Raw genomic sequence first — 25,562 nt, forward strand, 5'->3', positions numbered from 1 at the left:
TGCAAAGATGAATAAGAAATTGAAAAAAATTCGAGGACTCATTCACCTCTATCTATCTATCTATCTATCTACAGTATCTACGCTGTTAGACATTTTAAAAGGGTTTTTACAGTAACTTACTGGCAACACTGTTGAGATTTAAGATTTACAGTACTATAACCGTATTTCAGTTTTATAGTAACTTCATGGTACTGTAATTATGTAATACAGTGCAATTACTGTAAAAACAGTTTATCAGTATACTACTGTAATATATTCATTTGTACTAAATATAAATTAGATTTTATATTTTTTATATTTTATCTATCTATCTATCTATCTATCTAGTGCCAAGCAATGGCTCAGAACAGCCTAGCAACAACAACCTAGTACATAAGGCCTGAATGAACATTATACTTCAATTTAAAACGGTTTGTCAACAACACTAGAGTTTCTCTTGACAAACTTTCCTTTTCTAGCTTCCGTTGTTTTTTTGCTGTCGCAATTTATCATCCTGGTCAATTTGTCTTGCCCTACAGTTAACATTTAGAGGAAACCTCTGTCATTTTGCCATTACCCATTCGATAAACCCTAACAAACACTGACAGGCAGACGTATAATGAAAATTTAACATACGTCTGAGAGGAAGGAAAATGCTTCCTCCTGTCAGATTCTCTAACAATACAAAGCGACTACTCGCCTCACCATTATATCTTTTCCTTTTAGCTAACCCAGCCATGTGTTCCACCCTCATGTCAGAAAGCCATGAGCAAACCCATGAGGGTGTTTGGGAAGCCTTTAAATTTTTATGCAGAGCTAAGCTCTGCAATCTTTCGTGATCCAAAACAAACTCACGAAAGACAAGCATGGAAACATCTCCGCCTTGTCTGGTGTAAAGCATGCAAAGACTGCTAGGACTATACTGCTCTTCCCAGCATGTTTCACATATACACATGTAAAGCCCAGATCTGCTTCTCCAAATGCTTATCTGACAGGCAGGAAAGGGACAAAAGTTTTTTATTTTTTTGTAACTAGCTTTGTATTACAAGATCAGATATGATTTTCTAGCTACTTTCCTGGTAGATATAGTTGCCAATTCTAAAATCTGTTGTTTTCTCTCATTATTATTATTATATTATGTGGTGAGGATAAGTTACTTAAAGGTGCAGTAAGTGATCTGGGAAATGCTAATGTTAGCATGCTAACATTGAAAGCATATGATCCCACACTCACTGCAAATTGCAGTCCAAAGCCACGTCTCCGCCAAAATACACAGCTGCTCTTGGCAAAGGCCCTGTCCCATATGGCACCCTAAACACTCACGGCCTTTCTACGAGTCCGCACTTTCGTGACATAACGTCGCTTTGACTGTCGGGAAAAAGTCTGGCGCGGAGCTCGCACCAGTGCGGGCTCAGCAAAAGTGTGCATCAAATGCGCATATCAGCCGCAAAGGGGGCGCTCGTGAGCACCTTTCTGAAGCCTAAAATTGACAAATGGGACACTCTACGGTCTCGTGGACTTAACGGACACACGCACGTGGCAGCCATTGTAAATCCACAAGACCAAAAGTGCATACAAGTGTGCCAGAAGTGTGACAGGGCCAAAGTGTCCCAAGAGATGACGTTAAACTACCTCATGTCTTAAAGCACATAACATTACAATAATAATGAACGTAAATAGCTTATAGAGCTTGTACCTGACTGCTGCGGATTCATTTCGGTGTTGACATGGACACGCATAAATCTGAGTCTGACTGAACAGCTCCGGCTAGAATGTCACGGGTTCCCATCTCTTAATTACGGTAGCTATTGCATGAATGCAGAATAAGCTTGTTGTTTTGATTCGGTAGGAACTGTAAAAGGTGGCTGCTGTTTGTTTGTGGTGCTCCGTGACTGACGTCTGTCTGTATAAACTCGTCATAGCATGAAACACGCTGATGACATATGATGTCTGCGTGAATAGGGTGCGAGAGTGTATATAAAAACATACAATGACAGGCAGGTAGGACATCATATTATTTCATTTGGACCAAGTATAATAATTGGATGAACATTTTAGGGTCCTACGCCTTCCGCAGATGATGTATATTTATAAAAAATACATTTAGGCTGTTTAACAGTGATTGCTATCAGGATATGAGGAGACTTTCAACCAAGAAATGTTTCTGTAGAGAATCACCTATTGCACCTTTATACTTTTTTCACTATACTGTTTTATAGCCCTTGATAGAAACCAGCTGCATAAACAACATCCAAAGCATCCTGCAAAGCAAATCCTGATCTAAATTCCATACATATCTGTACGCTTCAGATACACTTTTCTTTTTAATCTCCTAGTCATACCTGAATGTATTTCCAACAGCCTGTCTCCAGTTTAACCTTTTAGTTTAATAGATAATTAACAACCCATAGTCTCCCTGTCGTTTGTAACACATACACACACGCAAACACAATTTTCTATCATTTATCCACGTCAACGAACTCGCTGGTCTATGGAAAGGCTGTTTAATTCGGTAGCAGGGATAATTATGGGAAAAAATAAGCTGTGAGTGAGTTCATCTTGTGAGTCATTTTCAGGGTTAAGAGCTGTTCGCCGTGACATATAGAGACGCTGTGGCAGTGATGTAGAGCATCAGTGTGAGAGTTTAACATGCCAGGCACGTTGAGTTACTCTCCTCTCCATGAACTTAGGCGATACTTCAAAGCCATGCTTTTGTCATGTCTAAAGAATGTGTCATCAATGTGAGATGGGATCAAAGTTTCTGTTTTGTGTGTCTGCAGCTCTGTGTAGCGAGACCTAGCCAGCCTCTAATGCAGCATCCTAAACAGTATGGAACCTCAAACGTGACCGATTTGGAGCACTCTACCCATGTGCCACACCAATAGCTCGTCTCGCATGAAGCGCATGGGAGATTTGACTCGCTGGAGACATTAGCATGATATTCTAAGCATGAAAACACAAGTATTGGGTACAATAATATTTTCTAATTACATTAATTACTATGTAATAACTATATAATAACTATTTTTACTGATACTTTGTCATATTGAATGTGGTCTGGAGCAAACGATGCCTTTCATGAGCAGTTTTTATTGGATATTATACTTACTGTACACTGGCTGGAAGTGTGAAGTGTGATTCTGCAAAGCATTTTATCTGCCATTTGTCTATGCAGTACTATTAAAAAAAAAACTGCAGAGTCTACATATCAGAACCTAGGAGAATCAAGCGTAGTGTTAGTTCTGGCAGGTCACGTCAGTGACTCAGCTGACTCGCGTCTACCAATAGGAATACAACGCCTATCACAGCATCCATATATAAGCTCTTTCAGCATTATCAGCAGCTATCGCGTTTCTCTGGAGCTAATTACCCTCCTCCATCCCCAGCTCCTCCTCTCGTCCAGTCAGGGACGAGATAATTAACAACCCATAATCTCCCTGTCGTTTGTAACACATACACACACACAAACACAATTTTCTATCATATATCCACGTCTGCCTGGGTTGAGGCGACTAATTTCTTGAATGATGTTGTACATTAAAATATTGACAATATTGAAAATATTGATCTTATCCTAGGCTGCATGGATGGGCAGGGAGTTCAGAGAATCCAAACTCTATGCGACTGTCAATCATCTTTGTCGATAGTGCTCCTGACAGAAGCACTTATCACTTATCACTTATCATTAAATGAGGAAAAAAAACCTAATTTAGTAGAAATTAATTTAGGTGTAAAGGTTAAAATGCAGGTGTTCTTACTGATGTTATACAGCACTTGTTTGAGGGCTGATATGTAGTTTAATCCAAGGCATGAACTTCTCTGGATTTATTTAATTATTTAAAAAATGGGGAAAATACTGTGCCACTATAAAAAAAGAAATGTTCTCTTTTTACTCTTTCTACTCTTTCTACTCTCAAATTTCACGTTTAACTCAGTATGTTACTTGCCGTTTCTTTGTAATTATTTCTGAAATTTACTAGCATTTTCTGAGTGAATTTTTTTTTTTTTTTGATGATGATGATGATGATGATGTATATCTCTGTGTACATTGTCACTACTGTAAGTGCTACAAAGCAACATTTTACTGTATTTTGTATGATTTTAGTAAAATTTTGTCTGATAATGCATTGAAATAATTGTTTAGACAAGACTGGTCAGTAATTTTTAGGCATTAGATTTTGATTAGACTGTTAATCAAAAATTAATTTAAATAAATACATTAGGGGTGGGTGATATGACCAAATTCTTCTTTCACAATATGAAAAACTGTATTTCACGTTAACAATATATATCACGATATAGTTATGTGTTATTTTATCTCATTTCTGTTATTAAAAATAAGAAAAAAAGAAGCAAATTACAAACAGTCGGACAACAATAGGTGTATTCGACCATTCAAGCGCAGTAAGATGTGAAAGAGAACTGAATTAGAGATCGCGTGCTGAGAAACATGGCTTTCCGTGCACCGCGTTGAGTTCTTTTTCTCTGCTTATTGTGCTTAATAACACTTTTTAACATCAAGCATGTCCCAAATTAGCTATTTGTGCGCGCACTTTGCCAGTCAGCTTGAGCACCGCACTGAGCTCCTTTTCAGGATATATTGTGCTTATAACTCTTTTTTAACATCAAGCACATCCCGCTCTTTATATTCACATTCATGCATTTCATCACTCTGAAGTGTTAATAGTGCTATATATTTACATATCACGATATACACAATATAGGCTAGCAAAATCTCCAACGATAGACACTTTATACCACGGTAACGATATATATCGTCATACCGCCCAGCCCTAAAACACATAAACAAATAAATATATAAATAAATAAACTAACATTATATAACTGTGAATAAAACACAAATGTATGATTTACCAAACCAGCAAAATATGTACCTTTAGCACGAGGCACTTAAAAAGATTCATTTTGAAATCATGTGGACCAATCATTTAAATGTTAGATGTACAGTAAATGTGAAAATATTCACATCCAACAATGCCTCCAAAGCATTTTTGTCATGACCAAAACAGTATAGTACATTCAGCATCTCCAATAATTGCACATTATTCTTGCTAAAGAGCACTGGCAGTTTCAGTAATGAGCTCTGATTTGATATAAACCACGTAAGCAGTATGAGTCTGGGCTTTGATGGAGGTGACTTCTGCTGGTCTCAAACACTCAGTCATAGCAAAGCCAGACAGCATAAACCACCAGACACCCTGAAAAATCTATTAGATTTATTATCTTCTCTCAAAGTAAATCTGACCTTCTCCCTTTGTCTGTATTTCTCCTTTTGCCTTCTTCCTCTCCCACTCTTTCACTGTCTTTACCACTGTACCATTTGAAGAATCTATACATTGTTTGTTAGCAATAAGTCTGTTCCATCATATTCATGTCCTGAATGATGCCTAAGGGCCAAAATAACAAAATAAACAAGATAAATTCAGTACAAGAGGTCTGAAGAACTTATCACACACTTTGCTACTCTTTGTCTTTCAAGGACTCTTTTTTGAATGCTTTAAAATCACTGTGATGATCATTCTATGATGAGAGATTGCTAAAAGCATGACGATCCACTGTTTTTGGAGACCTGTGTGTGGGCCAGTGAATACACACCTGTCCCAAATCTGTTTGCCTTATGTAATGCACCATTAGGCGATATAATCTTATTTGAGAGACTAGGTCACTCACTTATAATCAAGGGTTTGAAAGGTTGGACCCTGATGGGTCCTGTGCAATTTCATTAGAACCATGGAGATGAAAAACTGGGGACAAGGTTAAATTGATCCCCGGAGACATTAGCCCAAATGAACCATGGCTTACAAACTCAAAACATCTCTCATAGATGAACAAACTGAATGTTATAAAGTAAAGATTTTTTCTGTCACCTCCTAATAGTGTTGCTCGCACCAATTTCTTTTTTCCCCCTGAGCTCCCTTGAAGCAATGTGCATGGACAGTCCAAACCCTGTCTACATGCCTCCCTTTGGTTTCCACTCAAAACAGCAGTGGAGCGAGTGTATAAACCATTGGTCACACTCCTCAGCCCTTAGAGATGACCAGATACATTTATTATCCTGTAGCCTTAAGTCTTAAGGTATCTGCACAATGCACACACATCCAGTGTGACACAAGGCAGCATAAAAACAGTACTAAAATATGCCACTGACCATCTCAAACCCTCGTTTCCAAACCAGCTCTATTTCACAATACATTTGTTTTTTCTTATTTCTATTCATAATTTCTTTTCTTTTTTTAACTTAGAAACAGCATATTCTAACAGATATACATCTGACAACAAGAAACAGAAAATAGAAATGGAAGAAATTTAAAAAACAGGGGTGGGGGGGAATGAATAGAGAACTAGAGCAGAAACTCAAGTCTTTAAGTCAAGGACGGAAATAAACCAATAACACGCCAGAATTATAGATATGTATATGATTGTATGCAAATTTCTACCCTCTCCTACATGGTTTGATGGTCATTGTTATGTAATATTCTTGAAATTGGGCTCCATATTGCCTCAAATGTATTCAACTGAAGTCTGAGAGTAGCTAAGTTATTTGTTCCATTCCATAAATCTCTCTCGTTCATATGGGTCTATTCATCATAATTTCTGAACTTAAATGATCATGAATGTTTTGGAACACAGACCTAAGGTTGGAAAGCACTTCAAAAAATTAAAGGGTTAGTTCACCCAAAAATGACAATTCTGCCATTAATTACTCACTCTCATGTCGTTCCAAACTCGTAAGACCTTCATTCATCTGAGAGCTTTCTGATCCCCTATAGACTGCAACGCAATTACCACTTTCAAGGCCCAGAAAGGTAGTAAAGACATCGTTAAAATAGTCCATGTGACTACAGTGGTTCAACCTTAATGTTATGAAGTGACGAGAATACTTTTTGTGTGCAAAAAAGACAAAATAACGACTTTATTCAGCAATTTCTTCTCTTCCGTGTCAGTCTCTGACGCTGTTCACGTGAGCACCACGACGTATGTGTGTGGTGCTGGCGCAGGAACCGGCCAATACTGAGCCAGCGTTTTGACATAGAACCTGGAAGCGCTGCACTGTGTTTACTACATGAACAGCGTCAGAGACTGACACGGAAGAGAAGAAATTGCTGAATAAAGTCGTTATTTTGTCTTTTTTGCGCACAAAAAGTATTCTTGTCACTTCATAACATTAAGGTTGAACCACTGTAGTCACATGGACTATTTTAACGATGTCTTTACTACCTTTCTGGGCCTTGAAAGTGGTAATTGCTTTGCAGTCTATAGGGGATAAAAAAAAAAAAAACTCTCGGATTTCATAAAAAATATCGTCATTTGTGTTCCGAAGATGAATGACAACATGTAAAAAAGTCATATGTCTACTGTAAAGCAAATGTAGTGAACAAAACATTTTTTATTTTATACAAAATATATATTTTACAAAATATTTTGGACTCTAAAACTGCTAGAAAATCAAAGCCATAAGTCTAACAAAGTTGTGTTTCAAAACTGAAACTGATATCACAAAATTTGAGCCTGTTAAAAGGTTTTAAATTACCGTTTCCATTGGAAAAGCAATGTCCAATTTGGAAAAAAAGATTTTTTTACTGGATGAATTTTGAGTGTTTAATCTTTTGAATGATACCTAATTTATGATGATTATTAAAATATGTGATAGGGAAAAAAGGAAATAAAAAATGTGTCAAGTGTCCCGCAACTGCGACACTGAAATTAACAGGCTATAACATAATTTCTGCATTAATAATGTCTATGCGAATGCACCTTTTGTGATATATATCACTACAGATGCAGCTTCTGTGCTGCAGTGTAAAGTTAACATCTCATACATTAATTCATGACAAAAGAACCTTTGTTTACATAACCATTACGCTCCAAAAAGTTTAACTCAAACCAACACTGCCGCATTAGGCTCTTTTAGCATGACTCTTTAAGATGATGGAACCCAAATACTACACGACACAAACAATTACAATACAATCTAATGATGTTAGACCCTATTAACTAAACGGAACATAAATGTTACAACAAATTTGAATCCTTGGTGACAACTGCCTGTGAAATAGCTTCCCCAATTCATTAAAAATCTGCATCTGCTTCATTTACTTTACAGTCCTAACTGTGTTGCTCAAACCAATTTCTATTCTCTCAGCTCCCTTGAGGCGATATGCATGGACAATCTATTGGGACAAACCCTGTCTACTTCCTAACCTCTGTTTCCACATGTAACAGCGCCTGGAATGAGTGTATAAATCTTTGATCACACTCTTCAGCCCTCAGAGAGCAGCGAGTATCAATAATTATGTCGCCAGCAGTGCCTAGCTGCTTAGCAAGTCTTAGATGAATTAATGCATGCAAAAAAGATATATATATACATAACCATTATAATCTGGCATTGCAACTGATGATCACCTTGACCAATATTTGACCAAACTCTTTTCAAGTGATTCTCTACTATCGTTCTGTGGATAAATGATGACATTTGGTCACTAATATGGAAAATCATCTAACAACAATATTCACAAAAGCAACTAATTTAATGTATTGTTTGGAAGATTACTTAACTTCTTAAATAACAGCCATTTATTCTCAAGTTACAATTGTGTAGTTTAATATTCAGACAGCCCTAAACAAAGATGAAAATAAATCTGCCACCATAATAAATATAATGGAAATAATAATAATAATAATAATTAAACATTATTCAGAAGGCATATTATTTTTGTTGTCGCATCATGATAATTATGTTTAAAAAAAAAAAGAAAAAGAAAAAAAGAATAGTTAAATATCTGTAATGCATATCGGCTATTGGACACAAAAAAATCTGTATTGATATCGTCATTAAAAAGCAATATCGTGTGATCTCGAAGTTGAACTCAGACCAACACTGCAGCATTAAGCATCCATGCAGTAATCAGGATCGTTTAAGATGATGGAAGCCCAATACATTATTACAAGACAATATCTAAGTTATTAGAAGACCCTTTAAGTAAACAGAACATGAATGTTGTGATAACTCTTATCGAATGAATTGGTCTCAATTGGCTATCAAATCTCATGATGCTTCCCCAGTTGATTAAAATCTGCATGAAAAACGCTTGATTTACTTTACAGATCAGGTTTCCGTGGTCAGTTGTGTGATATGTCCATTCTTGTTGATCAAGCGCGCGCATTGACACCTGCAGATGTAGGTGCGAAGGCGCTTGAGCGCTTTCACTTTTGCGACGCATCAAATGATGCTCGACAAAAGACGCTTTAGAACTTCAATGCGAATGAAATCCCCGTATCGCTTCGCTTACCTGATGCGCCTTACTATGTGGATATTCAATCGCCCCTCGTATTAAACAAGGGGTCTCTGAGGAGGGTGTTCCGTGGTCCTCCTATGTGGCAGGGAAGTCTGGAATACTATTTATCATTGGCGTCCTCACGAGATCCTCATATTCCCCATTTAGAGCCAGCGGAACGCGTGCGGTCAATGTACAAGCCTCCTTTCTTTCCTCTGTTTTCCTTTCTCACTCTCTCACACATGCATTAACACGCACAGCACACACGCCCCAGTGGGCTCTCCACGCGTAAACGCCATGAGGAGCATCCCTGACTCCAATGCGCATTTCATCGCTCCTATACGCGCGGCTGATATCAGTGCATTCAAACCATATGTGCCACAGAAATGTTAAGGTTTGGCCAGCAGCAGAAAGGTTGTTTAACTCACATTGCCAACGGACGCTAGATACAGGTGGTTTTGCAAATCTCCGACGTCTTCTTCCAAAAGTGCGGAGCGAGTAATATTTCAAAAGAACAAGTGCGTCTCGCGCTCGTATGGCGGCATCTTGTCTTCATATTGGGCTTCGCGGCAGCTGCAAAGATTCCAGCGTTCGCGCGCTGCGGTTGTCATGGTGTCAGACTGAGGGATGCTGCTGTGGCGCTTGATTCGTGACATCACACAGCCGTTAGAATAGCTACAAGTTTTCTTTTATTGGTTAACACTTACGGGGTTTCCCTTCTTATAATTTAACTCTTAAATGTTGGAGATAGAGATGATTTTAACAATCTTCTAACAACGGGAATGATTCTGTCAGAGGAATAGAACATCTAGAAATGAGAATTCTATCATTTATTCGGCCGTCATTCCAAATCCTTCTGTCGAACACGAAAGGAGATGTTCTGAATAATTTTTTTTTCCATTCCTCAAACGCATATTATAACTAAGGGCTTATTACCAGTCAAATAAGCACTAAAAAACGTAGTCCTTGTGACTACTTACAGTATGTACCATGACAATTACACTACAAAAATGAGAGTAGGCTAATTACAATTAGACTCTGATATACTAGCCTACATGTTGTTAACTGTACGTTATCTTGACATATATGGTAAAAATATTTGAAAGAACAGCAAATGTAAATTTACTGTAAAATAATGTATCAACATTTTTTGGATGTAAAAAGTGGCGAGGTGTTATTTAAAAAAGTTAGTTTATTCATATTTTTCTTATTAGTTATGTGAGTGTGTTGCATTTTATGTTATTGTGTTATTTTTATTCCATTATCACATTATTAAAATTACTATAATACTTTTCCAGGAATTGTTAACCCAAAAATGAAAATTATATAATCAGAAATTATTAGAAATGGGGTGGGGTGCAAAATGTTTAATCTGCTCTTTTCCATTCCATATATAGTGACATGGGGGTGGCAAACTCCAAAAAGGATAAATCTGCATCATAATAGAAGTCCATTTGTCTTGTGCTATACAGTATATTCTAAGTATTCTACTGTATATTGTTATTAAATCAAAATTCTACTGTATAAAGATCTGCAAACTCAAACTTGCTGAAGTATGTTGCATCAAACACTTGCGCCAAATGGCAACTGATCATCCTGTTTGAATATGTGGAGGGATGCCAATAAGGCATGATGGCTGCCATTAATAAATAATGTTTACTGCTAAATATCTCTTCACTTAGACTTGCCTGTAATTGGGAGTGGAATCAGCACCCGTTCTCACTCTCACATGTGTGAGTCAGTGATGTGTTTGGACAGAGCTTTGGAAATTTATGTCTCTGGGTATTGACTGGTAGTTCTTCTAGCCGCCTTGAGGCATAGGCTAGATGTGATTCACAATACTCGTTTTGCCTTATTAGCAGAAGACCTGAACACAAAAGAAACATTACAGAATCCCGCTGTGATCTTATACTCATCACCATTAAATAATCATTAAATACACATCTCCTCTCAGCTCAATCTATCATCAAAGAAAAATTTCCCTAATCTTGTCAGTTGAATCTGGGCTCTGTTCCCTCCACAAAATCTACATCTTTCCCTCAAATTCAAATCTCACTTTAAAGTCTTGAAAATACTACATGAAGTAAGAAAATAAATGCTCCATTTACCTTTTTCTAAATACAAAGGTTCTAAAAGAAGGTTTTGCAGTGATGCCACAATTTTGGGTTCCCCAAAGAACCTTTTAGTAAAAATTTCTTTAAAAAAAAAAAAAAGAAAAAAAAAAAGTTTTAAAATAACATTTTATTAATATAAAGAACCCTTTTCCACTATAAAGAATATCCATGGATGTTAAAAGTTCTTCATGGAACCACAGATGCCAATAGAGTGGTGCAGGTATGACATCACGTTGTAGGCCAAATCACAGAAGCAAGTTAGCATTTTAGCACTACCGGTTCCATCGCCCCGAAGTCAATGTGTTTTTAGAATTGGAATTTATATGGTTAAATATTTGAAATAAGGAATGTGGTGAACACAGGCTCAAGACACATTCACATTTTATTCTACGACATAAAATACATCAGTATTACCCCACTCGTGATTTTTTAAAGAGTTAGTTCACCCAAAAATAAAAATTCATTAATTACTCAAATTCATGTCGTTCCACAACCGTTCATCTTCGGAACACAAATTTAGATATTTTTGATAAAATCCGATGGCTCGGTGAGGCCTCTATTGCCAGCAAGATAATTAACACTTTCAGATGCCCAGAAAGCTACTAAAGACATATTTAAAACAGTTCATGTGATTACAGTGGTTATGAAGCAACAAGAATACTTTTTGTCCACCAAAAAACAAAATAACGACTTTATTCAACAAATATCTAGTGATGGGCGATTTCAAAACACTGCATCATGAAGCTTCGAAGCTTTACAAATCTTTTGTTTCGAGTCGTTCTTGTGAAACTTCAGTGAAGTTTCAAAATTTAAAACGTTTGTCTGCCTAAAAGCCTGTCTGCCTACTGTACAGGCAGCAAAGTTTTAATAAAACCCATTTTGCCAACAGTGGTACCCTTTTAAGAGTAGTGTAGTGGCAAAATAAACATTACTCTTTTTGGACATTTTTCCCTATTTGTTACAGTTAATATAAACTAGGTAGTTCAGTATTAGAAATTCTATAGTTTGCCAACATTTAGCCGTTTTGATTTTTAGCTTTGGTGATTTCAGGTTTCTATAACTGCAGTCCAGGAAAAACCTGACCCACACATGTTAAGTAATGTCTTAATGAAAATGCATTCGTGCAAAATATACAAACAAAAATCCACACGATTGGAAATGTGTGTTACTGAAATGCAAGATAAAAGCTCTGACTAATTACTGTGACATCTCATTTCTAGTATGAAAACTGCACTGTAGTAAATGCAGAGATTATTTCTATATTTAGTTGTTGTTTTGTTTGTTTTTTCAAGATGAATCTTGTTGTTTGATGCAGTATTACTTAATTTGGTGAAAGGAATATCTTTTACACAGTGGTTAAGTTGAAAAATGATTTTGCAATAGACTCAGTGAGCTACTGGTGCATGTTTATTACTGAAATAAAAGCATAAGTACACTTATCTATAAATGTCCTCATGTAGCAGTTGTTTCTGCCTAGTTCTCTTTGTCTATTCAAGTAATAATAAATTATAAATTTGCTTCCTCTTCACAAAGGAATAGGCCATTCTTCCTACTTACATCTACTGCAGGCCATTCCCCAGTCAGAAGAAATTCTACTGAGGTTTCATTATCCATCAATGTTGCTTTGTTGGAAACATGACATTACAGACTATGTCAGATCTAACAGACCTCAACACATATTATTCACTGTGTTCAGTGCATATTTTTTGAAAATTCTTTTCTTTTATACATTAGCATCAGTCATAAGAAAGTATGAACTTACAGTGGCCCTGAGAAGACACTAAAGGCACACTTAAAAATGCCAGAATTTCATTGCCAGTGTTGCATGGGGAAAGTTACTTTTAAAAGTAATGCATTACAATATTGCGTTATTCCCAAAAAAGTAACTAATTGTGTTAGTTACTTTTTATGGAAAGTAATATGTTACATTACCTTTGTGTTACTTTTTATCATCTGGGCTGGGCTTGCTTGTTTTGTAATAACAGAAAAAAACTAAAAAAACCTTCTGTTTTTGGCAAATGTAAAAGCCCTTTCATGCCAAAAGTGAAATGAATAAGCCTCAGGCTGAAGGAAAAGCAAATTCACACCTGTATAGTAGAGGGCACAGCTCAAACAAACCTTTGAGCTGTGCTGCCATTCTGGATTGCAGAAGTACGGAGCCCCACACGTGACATGCAGAAAAAAAATAGTAGGCTAAATCGTGCACACACTTTACTAAGTCATTCCCTCAATTTACTAAATTGTGGGCACAACTTACTAATCCATTCCCTTGATTTGCTAAATATCGAGGGAACGAAATAGTAAATCGTTCCCACGATTTAGTAAATCGAGGGAACGACTTAGTAAAGCGTGCTCATGATTTACTTTTTTTTCCTGCATGTCATGGAGAAGAAAGTTCAACACTATTACTGAAGAAAAAACACTCTTACTTTAGATAAACATCACAATTGATTTATTTTTTATTGCTAAAGTCATTTTTGCTTATTCGTATGGTTGAACTGGATCATCAAAGGTCAGCAGCAAAGCCATTGGTTATTAAAGTGAAATTAAATACATAAAGTATATTTGTGTTATTTAGTATATATAATTATTGCAGGTTTGCGTAATATTCTGAGTTTGCATTTCATAGTTTTTGTTCATTTTGAGGAATACTGAATCTGTTTTGTGCAAGCGATATGAGTAAATGCATGTTCACATTTAGTCTACAATAACCATCACGTTTAAAGTCCGCACATAAAGCCTCTACACTTCACTCCTGATTTCTCTCAACATGGGAACAGGAGAGCTGTCAGTTCATAAATGGGGGAAAAAAAAGTAAAAACAAAGTAACTCAGATATTTTGTTGTAAAATAAAGCATTATTTTACTAGTAATCTGATTTTGTACAGTCAAACCAAAAATTATTTAGACATTTTAGATATTTTTGATATATTTTTACTAGTGGGTGCAGGACACTATAGTTCATTTATGTAAGTGAGGATAGCAAAATAAAATAAACTGTGATATATTATACCCAAAAACTCTTCATACAGTGGACTACCAGTAATATTGATAAAAAGTTGGAACCAAAAATTATTCAGACACTTTGACCTGATCATGTTTTGTGTTATATGACATAATTAAGATTTTTTCTGACACAGTTTAAGTCTGAGATCTTTTTTATTGCCATTTTTTTTAAACTATAGTAAATAAACTGTAATAATGAATGAAATGTTCAAGGTGTCTGAACAAATTTTGGATTGACTGTAACTCACATTTCTTGCATTACCCCCAAATGCTCAATGCATTAAAATAAATAAGATTTGATTACATGTTTTGCTAAATAAAGATAGCCTATCACACATACATTTCAGAAAAGCTCCAGGATATTTTGATTGCATATGCCACTTTGTTTGATATTTTATTTAATAAAATTGACACATTTTGCATATTGTATATGATTTATACTGAAATAACACAAATAATATTCAAACATAAATGTATAAAACGTAATCGATAATAATAACATTTAAAATACGGTTTACATTCCCAGGAAACTTTGGATTCATTATGTTAAACATCCTGATAATACCTTACAGCAATCTATCCACAGCTGCTTGCTACAATCGTTCCTGCGAATGAATAATTGATAAAGATCTTAAAATGATTCCACTATAAGAACAGACACCTACACTGCCTCTCACCTCTGATTATGAGCCACATTAACAATGGACAAGCCCTCCATGCTCGTTTGACAAAGTGATGTATTTGAACTGCCATGGACAGCTCTATTAAATAATACATTAAACCTGGGTGCAATTTGGATGCTTGCAAAGTGAAGAGCTGGAATTGGTGGAATTAAATTGGTTTTTCACATTGACATCTAATTACAAATGAATGAGAAGGTGAGCAAGTGTTTATAGATTACTCAGAATGACAGCCTAATGGCAGTAAATTTACACTACCTCTAAGAAAAACTTCACTGACCATATTTACTCACATTGTTGTTGGGATTTAGTCAAACTTCTGCTCAACCATGTGATTTTTAAAAATTTGTTTGAATCAAACCGCAAACTGCAGTACCTTTAAACTTCCCTTTGATAAAAAGGTTTATGCTCCATTAGTTACTGAAATAATTTGACTACCAGTACTATTTTTGTACTGTACTTTTTGGTGACACAAGCAGAGCAGTGTGTAACTATCACTCTAGCCCTGCATGTTCTGCCAGTAATTTGAACACAAACCTTGTTTAACATATAGGGGAAGTCATTTGAGTTTGATTTTGAAATCGGTGGGGACATCCACAGAAGCTGAGAATTCAGGAAATGAATAGAATAAAGTATTAAGGCTTTTAGTCCATACTGACCTTAACAATATGTTAATTAATGAATTCTGTAATGTTACAGGTAACTGTTAAATTGCCTGCTTGTCTTTAACTTTACTTCATTCATACTGCAATGCAATAGTCAATGTCAATGTGTCTACTGTCTTGTTCCTTGCTATTTAAAGAAGCCAAACATGTCTGCATATGTCATTAAAAGAAATGAACTGTTGGCATATTTGTTTCACGTCAATATTGTCCAGTTTTTCTGGTGGGCATGGCACACAGCAATACTGTTAAGTCTCAGTTGTGCCACTATTGTTCTGAGCCATGTTTTCAGTCTCCTAAGAGAACTGATGAGACTGGGATGACTAAAAGCAGCCTGACAAGGGTTTCAACAAGACCAAGCCTTCAACAGACCCAGCAATGTTGTGTTTTCATGTTTTATGGGGACTTTCAATAGACATTATGATTTTTATACTGTACAAACTGTATATTCTATCCCCTTACACTTACTCTACCCATCACAGAAAACTTTCAGCATTTTTACATTTTCAAATAATGTTATTCTATATGATTTATAAGCTGTTTTCTTCATGGGGACCAAAAAAATGCCCCCCAAAAAGTTTTTCAGACTATACTTTTTGGGGACGTTTTGTCCCCTTAATGTAGGGTTTCTCACACACACACACTAGCGTTTAGGTTTGCTACTTATCCCGTGATTGTCATATCCTCCTGACTAGCAGAAAAAAAAGTTTTGTGAATTTAGTTTTTTTTTTTTTTTTTTTTTTTTTTCATGTCATTACATTGTTTAGAACATAAGAAAAAAATGGGAAAATAACATTTTTAAAAAATGATAAATCAATGTTAAATCGCCAATAAATTTTTAGGTTTCAGGATTTTTTTTATACAAAACTTTGTATAAAGTTGATTCTCAACTATGTTATGAAAGATATAACAGAATGATTTGATATACCATTCATGCAATATGTGTGTAAAATGGCCATAAACGTGTTTTCCCATTATATACAATGTATCTATACACTATATCTAATTTGCATATTTATGTGTTTGGGGCTATATGTAATGAAAAAAGAATTGTAATAACGGGGTAAGATTTTCATAATAATATCTAATATTTCATAGGAATATTGATATATAATTTATTTCCCTATTCACTTGTTGTGTCTCCCAAAATGCGTAATAAGGTCCTCGTGTCCTCTACAGTGGACATGTATGAAATCAATGTCCTGTTTCGTAACAGAAAGTCATACCCCATAACATTTTCCTGAGATGTTGATTTATGACAAACAATTTGAAAATTACTCAGATTTAAATGATAATTACAAACAATATTATATTTCCATAAGGGTGTTAAATTTGATCAAATTCGTCTGTCCCCTGTCATACTGCTACGCTATTTTCGTTGCAGAGCTTCAGTGTTTACGTCCGCAGGAGCCGTCCAATACCGAGCCCGCATTCAGATTAATTTGTTGAATAAAGCTGTTATTTTTGTTTTGTTTTTGCGCACAAAAAGTATTTTCGTCGCTTCATAATATTAAGGTTGAACCACTGTAGTCACGTCGACGGTTTTAACGATGTCTTTAGTACCTTTCTGGACCTCAAAAGGTGCAACGTCATTGCTGCCTATGTGGATCAGATACCACGGATTTCATCAAAAATATCTAAAAATGACAGAAATTTCATTTTTGGGCGAAAACAGGTCTCAGAGAAATTCGCTAAAATACAATATCCTCTACAGAGGACCAAACTCCATAGCTGGGTGTCAGATATAGCTATTGAAAAAAACTGCACTGACCTTATGACCAATATGTGACGCGATTTGCCCAGTATTTTTGTGCACAGAACTGTTGATTTCTCCCTCACTTACCGCATCCTGGTTTCTGACGGAGGAGCTTTGCCGCTTCGCACAACCAAATATAGCTACGGCCTCTCACAAGTTAGAAAGAAAAAACAAAGCCAATCAGTTTAGCGATGTAGGTTCAGGAGGCGGGACTCTGATCTATTAACCGTTTGTGTACCAGGAATTGAGCATTTCTCACAGAACGCTTTTGTAAGAGATTTTTAATCTAAATGAGATGTTTCCTGGTTAAATAAAATAAGTAATAACCTACATAAAAACCACATGACACAATCGGACAACAAGTTATATATGAACCCAACAAACACAGAACGTTGGCACGACGTAAATGTGTTTGCTGGGAATATGCTTTAATTTTTTATCGAAATTATTGCTAGGGACAAATCAGTGTTACTGGATAATAGTAGGGACACGTAAATTCTACGCCCCTGGGGGAAGTTGTAGTCTCTGTGTAAAAAGGATTTTACAAGATATAAAACAAATTTGAGGTCAGAAAGTACTACATACTATAATGTCATCAGATGTGAAATATATTTCTTATATAATATAAAATATATAATACTCCTTTAAAACCTTAGGCTAGTTGTAATAAGATCCAGTCATTTCGGTATAGAGTGACCAGCAGAAAAATAACAGGGGGAATTTTTTCAGTGTAACTGAAAATGAAATTTCAGAATTACCTAGCATAATTCCTGGTCACCATGAAGGGAAAACTAAAGAGAAATAGGGAGAGTAAAACTGACAGGAAAAGAAAGAGAAAGTCAACAGACCGTACACGCTCACTGAAGGTTATTTGCGGATGGGCTTAAAGGCACTTAAATCCAACCTCACTCAGATGTCTCCAATGATAGAGGGTAAAACCTGGTCAATTTACTCCTTTATAATGACCATTAATCCTTTTATTATAAGCTCATTTGATAGGTTATCAGGCTGATTGTACTTGGTTATATAAAATATTAAAGTAAAATCTCTTCCAATCTGTCATCCTTAGCATCTCGGGCAGAAGTGCAGTGCTCGCATAGCCTTGGAGGGTTTATTACTGGCCACAAAAGGAACACCTTTAATTACTGTGTCCATGAGTTGAATAAATCACAGACAGGAGAGAAATATTATATTCCTTATATTTTCAGTGATTTCTACAAGATATCTGATATCCAGTAGATGGTAGTATTTCTCTCCTGAGATCAATCCAGATCCCTTGGTTTGCTTCTACTGTAAATCTACACACATTTTAAGTTAATTTTCTGCATGGCAGAGGAATTTTATGTTTATGTTTTAGCAAATTTATCCAGGTCTAAAAAAATATAGATGAACTATTGATTTATAAAACTGTTAAGGTTAATGTACTTCAATGTGTTAATAAATTATTTATTTATTACTTAATTTATTATTATTATTATTATTATTATTATTTGATTTGTGAAATATATGAACCGAAAAGTTCAGCAAAAATGAATTGCAGTAATGTATCTAGAAGTAATTTTATTGTGCTAATACTGGTGTAATGGTTTACTTGCATACGCTTATATATGCAAAGGTACTTTACGATCACCAGTGCAGTACATACTTTTATGATGTTGTATTGGCATGCAAATTAATATTCAGCCTCTTTTGGTAGTTACTTTAGGCATTACTTTAAATTTACAACAAAATATCAAAATATTTAGTTACTTTTTTTCAAATAAGTAACGCAAGTTTTCCCATTTTTTGACTGATAGCCCTCCTGTCCCCATGGTGAGAGAAATTGCAAGTAAGTGTAGAGGCGTTGTGTGCGCTGTGTGCGAACATGAGCTGCACCCACTACTTACTCTACAGGTGTGAATTTGCATTTCCTTCCGACTGAGGCTTATTCATTTTACTTTGGGTGTAAAAGAGCCCTTACATTTGCCAAAAATAGAACTTTTTTGCTATTAAAAAACAAACAAGCCCAGCCCAGGTGAGGAAAAATATTGCAAAAGTTACATAACGCATTATTTTCCATAAAAAGTATCTAAGTAATGCAGTTAGTTATTTTTTTGGGAGCAACGCAATATTAATGCATTACTTTTAAAAGTAATTTCCACAACACTGAAGGGAATTGTATTGCAAGTCGACTCTAAAATGCAACAAAATGCATTGCACTGATCACTGACCTGATCACAACTGTGCACATGGAGGCGCATGTTATTTTTAGTAAGACAGGGTTAGTTTCAGTTTCAGTCACATGCCTGGACTGCTGCAGTGAAATGTTCCATTGCAGTTCAAATGAATGTAGCACAAAAAGATCATTTAATATACAAGCTGTGCAATTCATCATCCCTTTGACATTCAGTATATATTATCTTTTAGGCAATAAGAATATTAAAATATAGAAATAAAATTCTAATAAAACTAAATTTATGGTGCTGTACACTTAAAAGGGGTGGTTGATTATGATTTCACTTTTTTTAACTTTAGTTAATGTATAATGTTGCTGTTAGAGCATAAACAACATCTGCAAAGTTACGACGCTCAAAGTTAAATGCAAAGGGAGATATTTTCTTTTAAAGAATTCTCTGTTCTCTACAACAAACGGCTGGTAGGGACTACAACAAGCTTCTTCCCGGGTTAGTGACATCACTAACCCTAAAATTTACATAAACCCTGCCCCCGAGAACACGCAACAAAGGGGGTGAGGCCGGGAGCAGTAGCTGATTTGAATTTAAAGGGATACACACAAAAACGGCATGTTTTTGCTGCAGCCTGCGGTGGACATCCAACCACATCCAAGTGTGATGTTAGAAGCCAGGTCCATGCCGCTCTGCAGACGATTCTTAAAGGGGGGATATCACACACAGTTTCTGCCAATCTCATGTTAATCTATAGAGTAGTAGTGCATCCTTCATATCTCCGAAAAGTCTTTAGTTTTATCATATTTATAAAAGATACATTTGCTGTACCGAGTCTTTCCGAAAACAGCCGAGCGCCTGGAGGCGTGTCGTGTGAGCAGAGCTAAAGAGTCACGAGCACGCACAGCTTTTGCGTAGCGATCGTCTGCAAGCTATCAATGGTCAGCTAAACAAATATATTTAAATACACACAATACACCATCACATTATCACATTATATGGATAACTTTTAAATCACGATAATGAATATAGCGTGATCTATTCATCATTCATATAGTGAATGATGAATAATGAATTTATGAATTCACTACGTTCGTGTTGTTCACATTATATGCACTTAGGTGCCTATTGCCAACAAAACAGACATTTGAAGCAGTTTTACTCACCACCTGCGGTTCTGACTCATGACCGGGATTATTATCGCTGGGACCTCTCCATCTTTAAATTTCAAACGATCTGTAAATCCAGCGTAGAACTGGGCCTTGTTTATAAAACCATAAGCGCTGATCCTGAGGGCTTGAGCATACACGGAAAAACACGAGATTTTCTCTATTCATTTTAACAAACAAAAAAGTGATTGCAACTATCAGTTTCTATGGTTATTTTAATAACAGATATCGAGAGCGCATCAATGTAATGCTTGAGCACAAATCTCTCAGCTCCACTTAACACTGGGTTCTTTGGGAAGCAAGGTTATCTTTCCCTCACAACCAAAAACTTCTTTGGTGACATTGTTGATTTCGTGGTCTAAAAACAAAATGACAAATCTTTCTCGAGCAAGTCCTGTGCAGCGCTGCCAACTACTTCCGTAAAGTCGAACGAAGCACATTGATGGGCGTGCTCTTGCTCACTCTCTCTGGTCGATGTGTGTGCGCGCGCTGTTCCGGGAGAAGTGCCTGTACAAGGAATTCCGCCCTTTATTACATAATAAAGGTCCATATTCTTAAAAAAAAAAATTCAGAAGTTTGCAAACAATCTGAAGAGGATTTTTGGTACAGGAATACTCCGTTATACGTCCAACTCATTTTTTGAAACTTTGGCCATGTTTAGCATGAGAATCCAGCTCTTTAACACTGTAAATAAGTCAGAATGCATGAAATAGCATTAGACACCCCCTTTAAGATTTTAGGTGTGTTCGACATCAGCTGCAGCTGGATGCAAACAATCGGCAAGAGTAGCCGCGTGCAGTCGGGGAGAAGCTGAAAATGGAGACGTGAAGTCTGACACTTCTGCTTCCCGTAGTGACGCTCGCGCTGCGTTTGCATACTTTATCAAAGCTGAAGTGAAATAAATGCAATATTTGTCAAATACACAGATGTTTCAGATGCGTTTTCTTTTCATACTTTATGTGTTGCTTACAGTGTCTGTTTGTACAAGAATAAAGTTAAACATAAGCATATACTATTTAAATACCAAAGAAGTGGGGTCTACGTTTTTATCGGTTTTATTTTGATAAACATGAAACAATATAACAATGCGACTACATTAAAAGAGCTTTTACAGATTTGTGAGCATTAGTGGAACTGAAGGTTTCAGAATAAAAACACAAAACACATGTGATTGTTGTCATGCAGTGAATCCGGCCAATCATGAAACAGCTGTGTCGTCATCAGAGCTCGTGCAGCCGCTCTGGAGAAGCTGTGCTGGCTGACTCAGCCGACTGCGCTCAAATCGCTCTCGCGGTACTTTGATGCCATACGTCACAGTCATGTGCCGTCGGCGCTGTCTCAAGCCAGACAAAATTTATAACCGGCATGCACTGCTTCAAGTAAGCCGCCGGTCGGTCTGCGCAGTGCTGCATGAAGTCGGTGAAGTGGTTTAGTGGGGAGTCACGCGGTGACGTATTGGGCATGGGGCGTGGCTTCTGACGTCACATTTGGATATGGGCGGGGTTGGATGTCTACTGCAGGCTGCAGCGAGCCCTACTGGGGTTTTGCTCACACCAAAATAGGGGCAAATTTGACAAGCTATAATAAATTATCTGTGGGGCATTTTGAGCTATAGACACATTTTGGGGACAGCTGAAAACACAATGTCATTTAATAACACCATAAAAATAATATGGCGCTGAATGCTAGCACAGCTGCATCTGCCTTTAACTGGCCACTCCATGTTGAGACCTTCAGACCTTTGTATGGATCAGCTGTAGAAACAGGTTTGTCACATTAACAATTGTCAAATTTAAGAGCATTGTAACACACAACAACTAACAATCAATGATTTTGTTTCTGCTCAAACCTGTGACTTTGAGGTACACAAGATGGCCTTTCGCTACAGTCCCACTGTTGAGACATTTGGCATCACACTGGTAGTATCCACTGTCTTTAAGGCTCAAGGAATTGAATGAGAGGAAAATGTTCCTTTGCCTCAGTTGTTCTTTTTGTGTTTCATTTACTTCAATTACATATTGGTTTGGATCTGTGATGGGCTCCTGCTCAGGTTCACTCTTAGTGGGCTTTATGTACCACCAATTGTTCACAATGTCACAATCCTGTATCTCATACTGCACCTCACACTTGAGAGACAACGAATGGCCTTCAGTCTCCGTCACCGGTTCACGTGAGTATTTCACAACCACGGTACCTGGGAAATATTTTGTATTTCATCAAGCCCATCAAAAATGTTGAATGGATTATGAAAAGACCTCAAATTAAAATTTGACAAGAACCCAGCAAACAAAAATATGTTGTAAGAATGTTTTGCTAATGTACCAATTAAGTTATAAAAACTTTATTTCTGAATGTTCTCAGAATGTTCAAAATGTCCAGTTTTTTAAAAAAATGTTAAAAATATTTTCCTTGGTTCTTGGTGAATGTCATATACTTGCTAAATCGAGAAAACATTCCCTTAATGTTTTCTGTTTTATAATTTTGCAAGTATTATGGGAATATTAATTTTGAATAATCTCTGAACCATCTGAAAAAAGTAGTAAGTAGTAATGTTAAAAAAAAAAACATTAGACTTATGTACAATTAAAATGTTTCAGAAAAACCTTCCATGAATGATATAAATAACACTTCTGTGCTAATGTCCGATGATGTTATTAAAGACCAGATAACTTTGAACTAACGTTCTATTAATGTTACTGGAAGAACGTTTGTTTGTAACTTTGAAAGAACCTTGCCAGAATGTTAGCCAAAGTTCTGAGACTGTTCACTGTTCAGCTGGGAAAGCTTAATTAAAACAGATGTGTCTGATATATATATTATTTAGTTAAGAAGTGAGCGAGACTTACCCCCTGCTGATAACAGACTGCAGAGAACAGCCATTATAAGGGGCGCAGGAGTCGGGTGAAAGATCTGCATGTTTCTGTGCTCAGTCAGTCAGAGGAAATGGCTAACTTGAAAATGGCTACCTGAAGTTTGTCTCATGCTCTAACCACATCTTCCTATGAACTTTGCAGATGCAGCACTGGTGCATCATTTTAGACAGGCAATCACAGATCACGTGGCTAGTGAAAACAGAGCAAAGCACTGTTTGAAAGTTACAAGTTGGTCATTTGAGGAAACAAACACTTGTGTTCAGGTTGCCACTGGTTTGATACTGCAAGTTATGTAGATTTAGACCTTGTACAGGAAACATGCCTCAACATTTACTGCTAGCAAGTGTTACCACTTTAAATGCATCATTTTCAGCTCAACCAGACCAGTGACCATTTCTTTTCTTTTCTTTCCTTTCAAAATCTGCAATGTTATAAAAAGTCAGAACTTTAGGTTTTAGATTTTTGTAACTAGAATTACTCAAAATGCTATATATGACATTATACATATGATAGGGTGAATTCAGGGTGATTGGGACACTTTTTGCCATTGAGATGACATGGGAAAAAGTGTCCCAATCAACCTGAATTCACCCTATAAGTTGAATTCAGGGAGATTGGGACACTTTTATTAGTCATCTCAATATCAAAAAGTGCCCCAATCAACCTAAATTCATCTTACATATGATATTTTTAGTCTTGTCATCTATGTGTGTTATACTAATTTGTTGACATCATTTATGTGACCTGCATAAATTTCCTGTGTTTGACACACCTCTTCCTTTTTTGGGGTTATGCAAAGAAATTAATGTTAATGCAGCAGTTGACTAGTTTTTTTAATTAAATGCAATTGTGCATTGCAGGTTAGACACACACATATACTGCAATAAACAGAAATATGCAACTTTATACTCTTATAATTTACTTGCCAGTCATTCTTGCCAGCTAAACACTTGTACTTTTAGTAATATTACTGCAGTGAACAAAGTACAAATACTAACAATAGTAACAAAAGTCAACTCTCTAAGCAGCCTTTAGAGTTTCCTACAGAAAACCACAAAACAGTATCTGTGTCTAATAATGACATAACTTTCACTTTGTTTCACACTGTTGGAGGTTTTTCAACCCTTTAGATTCTCGGTTTGTATTGGGTAATGTTTTTTCTTCCCCAAACCACTGTCATTGCTCAACACAGTACTGTACCATTGTGAACTGTGACATCATGAATGATGGGAAAACATTTATGAATTTATGACTTACTGTCACAGGCTGAACTCCAGAAGAATAACATTACATTCAAGCATTAACATTACATTACAACCAACTGGGTCTTAAAGTGCAAATACATGAGTCTGATAAATTAATACACGAGTTATAGTTGAATATTATCTTTTATACAGTCATTCTCTGTGGTAAAAATATTGTGTAATTAACTATATTAATGCAATAGAGTACTACACAGTAATGTACTTTGTTGATGCTTTTACACTTTTAAATTTCCTTTTAATATTCAGTGGTTGAACAGAGTGAGAATAACGTCATCTCATTGTGCCCAGTTTTTAAAAGAAGCATATTATTGCGTTTATAGAGTGAACATTTCAGTGATTGTTTACAGTTTAATGGAAGTTACACCCATAATTCGCACAAAGCGTCATCGCACAGTTCATTTAATGACTGACAGCTCTCCTGTCCCCATGTTTAGAGAAATCCGGAGTAAGTAATGTGAACATTTACTCATGCATTTACTCATCTCACTTGCACAAAAACAGATTCAGTATTCCTCAAAATGATTAAAATTCTCAGATCTCAATCTCAGAATATTACACAAACCTGCAGTAATTAAATGTTAAATAACACAAATATACT

The 25,562-nt window shown here is 36.2% G+C and overlaps 2 protein-coding genes across 4 annotated transcripts in view; both read right to left on the reverse strand.

Moving 5' to 3' along the window:
* trpc5a (transient receptor potential cation channel, subfamily C, member 5a) overlaps nt 1–9,908 on the reverse strand; it is an 80,446-nt gene extending 70,538 nt beyond the window's left edge. For 2 of the 3 annotated variants that reach the window (XM_051907572.1, XM_051907559.1), the window contains exon 1: nt 9,291–9,686. The gene's annotated coding sequence lies outside the window, so the exon portion shown is untranslated. The other variant, XM_051907563.1, reaches the window with a different exon arrangement.
* An 11,957-nt stretch (nt 9,909–21,865) lies between these two features.
* zgc:174945 (uncharacterized protein LOC793867 homolog) lies at nt 21,866–24,380 on the reverse strand. Its single transcript, XM_051888307.1, has 3 exons — nt 23,673–24,380; nt 22,676–23,020; nt 21,866–22,580 (listed from the first exon to the last, which is right to left on the reverse strand). The coding sequence occupies exons 1-3, from the start codon at nt 23,740–23,742 to the stop codon at nt 22,477–22,479; spliced, it is 519 nt and encodes a 172-aa protein (XP_051744267.1). The 5' UTR covers nt 23,743–24,380; the 3' UTR covers nt 21,866–22,476.
* Between the last annotated feature and the right edge of the window lie 1,182 nt (nt 24,381–25,562).

This window comes from Ctenopharyngodon idella, chromosome 1, assembly GCF_019924925.1.
Source record: "Ctenopharyngodon idella isolate HZGC_01 chromosome 1, HZGC01, whole genome shotgun sequence".
NCBI lineage: Eukaryota > Metazoa > Chordata > Actinopteri > Cypriniformes > Xenocyprididae > Ctenopharyngodon > Ctenopharyngodon idella.